The following is a 10,153-nucleotide window of genomic DNA, read 5'->3' on the forward strand; positions in this document are numbered from 1 at the left end:
GGATAAAACACCTGACTCTGAAAAAAAAGAAAAGTTTTGTAGGCGAGGAACGCATCACTTCGCTTATGAAGTCCCTAACCTCACATGCTAGCAGTGTAGCATCCTCATCATCATAACCAGAATTTTGCATTCAGCTAGTAATTAAATTATGGGTTAATTACCTTTCGCCCGTTTAAACTGTCACTCATTTACATGTTGTCCTCACAAATTACTACCTGTCACGCTTAATCTCCTTCCTGACAACATGGGTTATAGGCTAGTTGGGATAATTACAAAGCAATAGGAGAAAAAATATGCATATTTGATACAAGTAGGAGCAAAGAAATTGACTAAGAATTCGATATAGAAGCAAATGGGCCGGTTTGAAGAAAAATTTAGATATCGAAAAACGAAGGAAGTTCTTGGGCACTTGAGCAGGCTGACATTGTCATAGCACTTTCTCAAGTGACCACAATATGATACATGTGAAAAATGTACACCTTTCAAATATTTGACTGGGACAAATGCAAAGAAGCAATGTGAGTAAAACAGCTATAAACTCACTCAATAGTTCTATAACAATAACAAGGCAAGAAAAATGGGTAATTTTCCTTTCCTCTTTTTTCCTTTCGTTTTTTTTTTCTTTCTTTCTTTCTTTTGGCACTCTCTACTGTGTAGATGGAATGGGGGTTAACACTGCAGGCCCCTGCGGCAGTTAAGGAAACCAGCACCAGAAGTAATGGCGCCAACCATGGAAGAGGACTTGGCCCCTAAACTTGAGGCTCTGGCATAGCTTTCTGCAGCCCCAGCTCCTGAGGGAGTGAAGTAGGCTCCATTCAGCAGAAGGTCTCCTTCTGATCTCCAATTCCATCCCTTCCATGTACCATCCGATGTATCAACCCTCTTTGTCACCTGCCCCCCACATCAGTTAATTAAATCATCATTATTGTCAATAACATAACAGATCTTCACCACCATCATCATTATTGTAACAAAGATTGGTCTTTTTTCTTTGGGTACGTACCTCCTTGGCAAAAGGGTTGGTGGGGGCAAGATATCTATTGCCCTGGCTGTTAATGGTTGGTTCAGCACTTCCTCCAATGGCATACATTTCCCAGTGTGTGTAGTCATTGTTCACCACATGGAAATACCCATGTCGACACCTGCAATATTATTTTCGTAAGATTAAGGCTCGTATCACTTATCAAAAAAATAATATATATCAACTAAAAATTAAGCATCTTCCCTTTTCCCCTTCCCCACATTGAATAAAAATAAAAAAAATAAAAAAATTAAGCATCCAAAAGGGAATTGAGAAGGAAATGATGTTACCTTGGCATTCTCTGGATAAGGCCCTCACCAAAATGGTTGTAGGCAATGGTCACTTGCATCTGCTTATCTCTAGTGTATGAGTCACTGTGACCTAATAGCATGACCTGTTTTTCATTTAAATAGAAGAAAAAAGAAATTTAAATATCTCCCACTTTTTAGTTGACTAAAAGCCATTGAAATCAAAATGATGAAATGGGGTGAGATGTATGAATTATCACCTCATTGTGGTGGGTGAAGTAGTTGTTAGAAATGGTGATGGCAGTCGAGCCCATTATAGCATCAATAAGGCCATCAGCACAATTAGAGAGAGAATTGTGGTCAAGCCAAACGTGGCTTGCACCAAAAAGGGAGATGCCATCCCCATCAGCCATCGTTCTCCACCCAAAATGACTTGGCGAGCTCCGAACCATGGCATTGCCAGTTTGCTTGCAATCATGGATATTTAGACCATGGATGATGACATTTGTGACGTACTGGATCGTGATACAAGCCCCATAAGCAATGTGGACATTAGCACCACGGCCATCAAGGGTCTTAAAGCTGTTCATAAGAAGCTCTTGCTTCAGTGTGATCACCATGTCCCGCTTGAACACAATCCACAGTGGCCTATCCTGAATCACCGCGTGACGGAGCGTGCCGGGTTTGGGATTAACGGCATCATCGTCGCTAGGGTCGTTAACAACGTAGTATCTTCCGTCACGACCACCAACAGCCGTGCGTCCAAACCCAATGGCGCAATCTGCTAGGCGCTTCCGGTGGAGGTACCACTGGCCGTCGCATCGCCAACAGTCATCAATCGGGTTCCCAGTTCCACATGAAAAATATCCCAACTTCCTCCTTTCAGTGCTATTGCGAATGCTCCTAAAAATAATAATAATAATAAATTGTGAGATAACAATATATCCTATTCTCATGAATGTGAAGTGAAAGAGAATTTATAAATGGAAGACAATGTTATTGTTAGAATATTGTCTCACATTTATTAGCAGGGCATGTGACATTAATGTATGACATGTTACAAATGGGTGGGTACGGTCATACGGACATATGTGTCGGTGGAGGGAACTCTTAACAAAAATGGGTCATTTAATGAGGTCACGGAGGTCTTATACTTCTGCTGGATCATGAACAAAAGAATTCTGCTGCTACCAGATCTGTGATTTGTGGTGACTGGTGAGCTTATATATATATATATATATATATATATGGCTCTTGACAGGCTGGAGAGGGGGAGCAAATTTAAGCTGCCTACCCCACAAATTATGTGTAAAATTGGGTGGATTTTGGGCTGGTTGAGAAATTATTATGGTGTAGAGGAGGCAGATATGGGGTGAGTTTCTTTACTGCTTTTCACTCAGGAAGAAGGACGAAGTAATCATGTGAGATGGATGAGAGTTCAATGCATTGGATTCCTCGACTTGAAAAACCATGCAATTTGGTAGACATGAATCTATGAATTGATTGAGTAAATCAGTAGTGGTTGTTTTTTAGCAAGCAAAAAGCGAAAACATTAAGAACAAAAAAGATATGCAGTTTGCTGGTGCATTTAGAAGATTTGACACGTACCAAAACTCCATGAACATACAGGATCTTACATGTCAACAGAGTTTAGAAGAATAATTTCACGTATAATGGCTTTATAAAAACAATTGAAGGGGCCATTAAGATATATTGGAAAATTAACATTAGTTTACATAAAGCTAATGTACTTAACAAATATATATATTTATATGTATATATAGCTGGATAAGAGGGAGAGAAAAAGACAAGAAGTAGATAATGAGCGTTACGGGCGGATCTGAGGACATGGGCATGTGGGTAAAGCTGGCATCAAGATTAAAAGAGAGAAGAAAAAGAAAGGAGATTGAAGAGATTGCAGCAACAGATCCAGAACATGGAGGCTGATGCCCCAGAATCCTAAAGAGTTCTACTTCCACCGGTGATAAGTTATAATTGAAAGGACGATATTTTATAATATTAATCTTTCACTAAGACGTATACGTTAAAATATTTTAAGCTTGTGAGATAAGCGGCAATTTATTGATAAAACATAATTTCATGTTTAAAGTTATTTTCCCCCACTTTCCTTCCACAAGATCCATCATCAAATTAAGTGATTCATTGACTACCATAAAGTCTTGATGGGCGCCATTAAGAAGTGATGGAACATTTTGAGTGGCTCCAATCAACAAATTAAGACGATTTACTCCACTACTTTGACAAAAAAGACAAAAATAGTGGGAAATGGACGACAAAGAAGTAACCCATGCAGCAAGTAGCTTTTCTCTTACCCTACTCAGACATATTTGACTGGTGCATCAACCCACAAAAAAAGAGGAGACCAGGAGATGAAAAAAGGGCACCCTTACATTAAACATGTGATTTCATAGTGGTAAATGAATATTATATTTGGGGCCATGTGGGTTTTTTTCTTTTCTTTTTTTGTTACTTTGTTCAGTGAAGATCATGTGAGCTATATATCTTCACTGAGACTCAATCAAATAACAAGGGGAATTAAAACCTCTCATTTAAGAGAGACACAGAGAGTGATGGAGAAACTTACATATCAACCATTGAAGCTACCTCCTCTGGGTCATGGACAGCATGCTCATTCAAAGCCTCATCTGCCCTGAAAATTTAACACAAAACCACAGCTAATTAGTTTAAATTGGTAACGACATGATAATTATTAGCAGGATTCAGATAGGGTGCCGGCACTATCTATTCGGACACCTACCGAATAAGAGCCCGAATCCTTTCTTACGTATACGGACAACTCATTGTACCCGATTTCGATCCACATTTGGATAAAATCTAAATATCCTTTCTCATTAAAATAAAATGCAGGCACACATTGCCCGAAACACTCATGTGCAGCAAATCTGCATTAAACACGTATTGAGTAACAAATCTTTTGAAATAACTTATGTGACCTCAAAATATTCTTGTTGCATCAGTCTCGACTCTTTACCATTGACTGCGGGAACAGGGGAACGTGCAATGGGTGCTTTTGTACGAAAATAAAATCTCCAGGGTCAGGGTCAAAGAAAGAGAAAGCTGTGATTTTGCAGAGAACTTTTTTCACGTGGTTTGAGAACGAAAAGCAGAGTAAAACGAAACCCAACATAACGGAATTAACGACGCAGATTTTATCAGATCCAATCTACACGGCTCAGATTATCCGAATGCTAGACCGAATATATCCAACGGCCAGCATTGAACAGCTTGCCACGTGGAACCGTCAGGATTAGTGGTAAAACTAAAAGTGGAGCTGAAATTCTCAGTTACTACTATACTGACCTGTCCGCCATTGACGCATTCTTGGAGCTCTTCAACTCCTCTGCCTCTGCAAATCTGTTACCACCAAAAAAATGAAGTTCGTATCAAAACACTGCGTTTTGACATACCATATTGAAGAATTTCGACAAAGCGGGTGGAGAAAAAAAGAAAGAAATGGTAGCTTTTGAAGCAAACCTTGAATGTGTAAGCTGGTCCTGCTCCTTGGAGGCCTTGACGCTTATAAAAAGCAGCGTTATTACCAGCAATGAGCCTACACTAAGCCATCTCAGAGACACCGCCATTGTTGCTCTCTCTCTCTCTCTCTCTCTCTCTCTCTCTCTCTACACCAAATGCTGTGTTTCTTTCTTTCTCGCTCTGAAAAATACAGGAAGAAAAAGAAACGGAGGGAGTCAGGGAAGAGTTTAGACGAAGCAGTCCTTTTATAGCGGAAAAATGTTTAGGCCCCACCTGGGTTAAGCCTTTAACTAACCATGGTTAACACACCTCACCACCCCTCTAACTGCCACTAACTAACTCCCTTCCGGCCTTCCCCCTCTCTCACGTACGTCGGTCACTCACGTGCCAGACCCACTGACACCTCGGCTTAACTTCCGCGCCTCTCGTTGTTCTCCTGGGACCACCTCGTCCACATCAGATTCCTCTTTTGATAAAGAAGTTACCTACTCGCTGAAGACACTCGAAAGAATACTCGCTGTATCTGGTTGCCACGTTTTCACGTGGGACGTACGACGGTGAGAATTAAACTAAATCCCCGGTGACTGTACGAACTCTGCTCAGCAGAAAAGTAGTGCTGGCAAGATTGACAGGTGTCTGTGTCTCTAAGACGTACGGTAGTCTGTAGGTCCGTATTTGATGTCACCGGTTCTTCCGGTGAGTGTCCGATTTGCCTAGTATTTTTGGCATCAATTAATTAAAAAACTTTGGATCTCGTTGAGGACCCAAATTGAAATTTAGAAAGAACAAAAAAATGTCAATGGAATTACTTAGATTTGAATTCTATGTAATAATAAAAAAATAAAAACAAAAAGCATAGAAATCTAAAATAAATAAATGATTATGTTTATATTTATAAAAAGAAAAATACTATGAGTACCAAATCTTTTACCAAGAGATAAGTATAATTAAAACAATTAATAAAGAGAAATGTTACAGATACCAATGGATAAGTTTCACGTCATCTTGGTATCCAATGAATAACACTCAACAAAAGCTCATTCTTTCAGCTTCACATAGACCCCATTTAGAGAACGAGCCCTTTATATAGTCCAATCATGTAGTAAATGGTTCAATAGAATTTTGATTATCTAGAATTTTCTGCTTGAATTTTTTGAGGTGTTGGACTTGCAACACCATTTAGGTGGGCATCGTCTTCAAACTGTCTAAATACCTATCCAAATACCTCGCCGCTCACACTCTTCTCTGTCATTTTCTACCCGAATTTAAATTCCAATCTGGTGTAGGAATACCAATTGAAAATGTTCAATTTTTTTTTAGTCCCTTGTAGTCAATCATCTCTTGGAAAACAAGTTAGGTGAGACATTCCCAAAAAGGTCAGAGGCACTGGTAACAGTTAGTTTGATATATCATATTTGTGTTGTATTAGAGTGTCGAAAAAGCAACCACAATTGTAAACCCAGCAGACCACGTTTTGTGACCAGAAAACAGGCAGGTTTTAGTAGCCATGTTGTAGGCATTGGATCTTGACCACCAGAATGCATGGCTGCATTACCTCCTTTCATTAAGGGTTTCAAAACTCATGTCTCATTCTACTTATAATTACTTTTATTTTATTTTTCTTTTTTGTGGGTGGGTTCCCATTGACCCACGAAAAAGTGCATATATAATTGATTCATCATTTATATAAGCTGTCCAATAATTTGATGATCACCATAATGAAACCGTGATACGTCTGACATATCCATCATCCATGCATGCTGCTTCGTTGTATAAAACCCATTGCCGTGCTGTCAACACGCATTTCAAAACAAAAATTTATCTGATATATCATTGATCTCAAGAGATCTTCAATATTCGCCGGCCATGCAAGGCTAGCCTTGTCGTAATGATTGAGGTATTTATTTACAGCTTTTACTAGTGAAAATGGTAGAAATAATATAATTTTTTTTTACAAATTGACGTGACATGTTACGTGGAAAATGCTACGTAACGATCTAACGTGGCAACAAATCATATAAGCGCCACGTTAATTTGTATAGTGTATGTTGTAAATTTGTAGTGTCTTGTAGCAATGCTCTTTACCAAAATTCCCTTATAGTCTTCAAAAAAACTTAGGGGGCTATTCACAATCCACTTGAGTGCCACATGGTGTAGTATGTGTTAAAAAATTAACAAAATTTGAAAAATAAATTTAATTATTTAGTAGTTGACATGGTAAGTAACATGTGAATTATATTGTTAGTTTATAAGAAATTTGTAGTACTCCGCTAGCAACACTAGCCTCAAGACCGACTTCATGGTTCAGCCAATTAGGCCATCGCTTAAAGCCCCAGTCGATAAAAGGCCCTCAAAAAATGCATTTTATATTAAATTTGTCAAACAAAAAAAGGGGTGAAATAGAAAAATAAAATGAGAGAAGGCCATTTGATTAGAGAAAATAATAATAATAATAATAATAATAATAATAATAATCATGTTTAAAATCATAAAATATTCCAAATTAAAGCACCACCCGCTTTCTTCTTATATTTACTTTTCCTCTTATTTTCTTTCATCATTTATAATCTTTTGCTTCTTTGTTCCATCATTCTTTATTTCTTTAATTTTTTATGTTTTATAGTTACTATCATACGTTTTTAAAATATTATATTAATATTTTAAAAATAAAAGGCCCCATTTTAAACCCTTTTTTTTTTTTTTTTTTGTCTTAAGCCTCAATTTTTATTCAGCCATCCCTTAACACTCTTATACCTTTGGGCCATACCTCACCTAATTATCAAGTTACTCAAAAAAAAAAAAAAAACAATTCAAGGCAATTGGCACTCTCTCTCTCTCTCTCTCTCTCTCTATATATATATAAGAGGAAGATCCACTTGTAAATAAGTCAGAGGGATAGAGATCAGTTAACCAAATTTAATAACAAACCAAACAAGAAAAGTAAAATAATTTGACAATAACATAAATTTCCTCCAAATCAGTTTAGATGAAATATTTTCTAACCCATTTAAAATAATGTAAAGTGCCTATAAACATTTAAATGGCACATTAAATTTAGTCTAAATTAGTAAACTACTATTAATGATGTTAAGAATTTAATGTGCATTTTAAATGTTTATAAACACTTGGCACTATTTTAAATGGGTTGGAGGATATTTCATCTGAACTGATTTGGAGGAAATTTCATATGTCCTTGTCAAATTATTTTACTTTTCTTGTTTGGTTTGTTATTAAATTTGGTCAATTGATCTCTATCCCTCGACTTATTTACAAGTGGATCTTCCTCTTAGTTTGTTCAATCGATCTCTATCCCTCAACTTAAATGCCATATAGTTTGTTTGGTTTATTATTAAAACGCCATATAGTTTAAATTTGGATTTTCTAGTGACCTTCACTTTATAAGGCGGGGTCCACAGCTAATTAAGCGCCACGTGAATTTGTAAAGTGTATGTTGTAAATTTGTGGTGTCTTGTAGCAATGCTCTTTACCAAAATTCCCTTATTGTCTTAAAAAAACTTAGGGGGCAATCCACAATCCACTTGAGTGCCACATGGTGTAGTATGTGTTAAAAAATTAACAAAATTTGAAAGGTAAATTTAATTGTTTAGTAGTAGACATGGTAAGTAACACGTGAATTATATTGTTAGTTTGTAAGAGATTTGTAGTACTCGTTTAGCAACACTAGTCTCAAGGCCGACTTCATGGTTAAGCCAATTAGGCCACCGCTTAAAGCCCCAGTTGATAAAAGGCCCTCAAAAAATGCATTTTATATTAAATTTGTCAAACAAAAAAAGGGGTGAAATAGAAAAATAAAATGAGAGGAGGCCATTTGACATACTACGAAGGTTTAGAAAAATAAAAATAAAAAATTAATAATCATGTTTAAAATCATAAAATATTCCAAATTAAAGCACGACCCGCTTTCTTTTTATATTTACTTTTCCTCTTATTTTCTTTCATCACTTATAATCTTTTGCTTCTTTGTTCCATCATTCTTTATTTCTTTAATTTTTTATGTTTTATAGTTACTATCATACGTTTTTAAAATATTATATTAATATTTTAAAAATAAAAGGCCCCATTTTAAACCCTTTTTTTTTGTGTGTGTGTGTCTTAAGCCTTAATTTTTATTCAGCCATCCCTTAACACTCTTAAACCTTTGGGCCATACCTCACCTAATTATCAAGTTACCCAAAAAAAAACAATTCAAGCCAATTGGCATTCTCTCTCTCTCTCTCTCTCTCTCTCTCTCTCTATATATATATATATATATAAAAGATCGACGAAGATCCACTTGTAAATAATTATTTACAAGTGGATCTTCCTCTTATAAGTCGAGGGATAGAGATCGGTTAACCAAATTTAATAACAAACTAAACAAGAAAAGTAAAATAATTTGACAATGACAGAAATTTTCTCCAAATCAGTTTAGATGAAATATTCTCTAATCCATTTAAAATAGTGCATATAAACATTTAAATGGCACATTAAATTTAGTCTAAATTAGTAAACTACTATTAATGATGTTAAGAATTTAATGTGCATTTTAAATGTTTATAAACACTTGGCACTATTTTAAATGGGTTTGAGGATATTTCCTCTGAATTGATTTGGAAGAAATTTCATCTGTCCATGTCAAATTATTTTACTTTTCTTGTTTGGTTTGTTATTAAATTTGGTCAATCGATCTCTATCCCTCGACTTATTTACAAGTGGATCTTCCTCTTTGTTTGGTAAATTGATCTCTATCCCTCAACTTAAACGCCATATAGTTTGTTTGGTTTATTATTAAAACGCCATATAGTTTAAATTTGGATTTTCTAGTGACCTTCACTTTATAAGGCATGGTTCACAGTTAATTGAGCTACCCCTTGAAGACCCTTTGGACCACACTTGACCTATATATATATATGGCGTTCTTAGTTTTTTTAGTTTTTTTTTGACATGTTTGTACAAGGAGAGAGAAATGAGACTTTGAACTAGTGACCTTCGCTTCATAAGGCGTGATCCCCAGGCGATTGAGCTACCCCTTAGGGACTTTTTAGTATTTTCATCGCCAAGTAATTGTCAAATTATTTTACTTTTCTTGTTTGGTTTGTTATTAAATTTGGTCAATCGATCTCTATCCCTTGACTTATTTACAAGTGGATCTTCCTCTTTGTTTGGTCAATTGATCTCTATCCCTCAACTTAAACGCCATATAATTTGTTTGGTTTATTATTAAAATGCCATATAGTTTAAATTTGGATTTTCTAGTGACCTTCACTTTATAAGATATGGTTCACAGTCAATTGAGCTACCCCTTAGAGACCCTTTGGACCACACTTGACCTATATATATATATGGCGTTCTTAGTTTTTTTAGTTTT

The 10,153-nt window shown here is 36.1% G+C and overlaps 1 protein-coding gene across 1 annotated transcript; it reads right to left on the reverse strand.

Moving 5' to 3' along the window:
* Positions 1 to 338: 338 nt before the first annotated feature.
* LOC132165981 (probable pectate lyase 8) lies at positions 339 to 4,972 on the reverse strand. The gene is made up of 7 exons (XM_059576706.1): positions 4,786 to 4,972; positions 4,612 to 4,665; positions 3,875 to 3,940; positions 1,530 to 2,172; positions 1,312 to 1,415; positions 1,004 to 1,142; positions 339 to 891 (listed from the first exon to the last, which is right to left on the reverse strand). The coding sequence occupies exons 1-7, from the start codon at positions 4,890 to 4,892 to the stop codon at positions 670 to 672; spliced, it is 1,335 nt and encodes a 444-aa protein (XP_059432689.1). The 5' UTR covers positions 4,893 to 4,972; the 3' UTR covers positions 339 to 669.
* Positions 4,973 to 10,153: the final 5,181 nt, after the last annotated feature.

The sequence above is a fragment of the Corylus avellana genome, chromosome ca11 (genome assembly GCF_901000735.1).
Source record: "Corylus avellana chromosome ca11, CavTom2PMs-1.0".
Lineage (NCBI taxonomy): Eukaryota > Viridiplantae > Streptophyta > Magnoliopsida > Fagales > Betulaceae > Corylus > Corylus avellana.

Excerpts from the sequence above, each read along its gene's own strand:
- LOC132165981 (XM_059576706.1), bottom strand. The coding sequence starts at position 4,892 with ATGGCGGTGTCTCTGAGATGGCTTAGTGTAGGCTCATTGCTGGTAATA. Across the intron at positions 3,941-4,611 it reads AATGCGTCAATGGCGGACAG|GGCAGATGAGGCTTTGAATG; the intron begins GTCAGTATAGTA and ends TTAAATTTTCAG. Across the intron at positions 2,173-3,874 it reads GTAGCTTCAATGGTTGATAT|GAGCATTCGCAATAGCACTG; the intron begins GTAAGTTTCTCC and ends TATTATTTTTAG.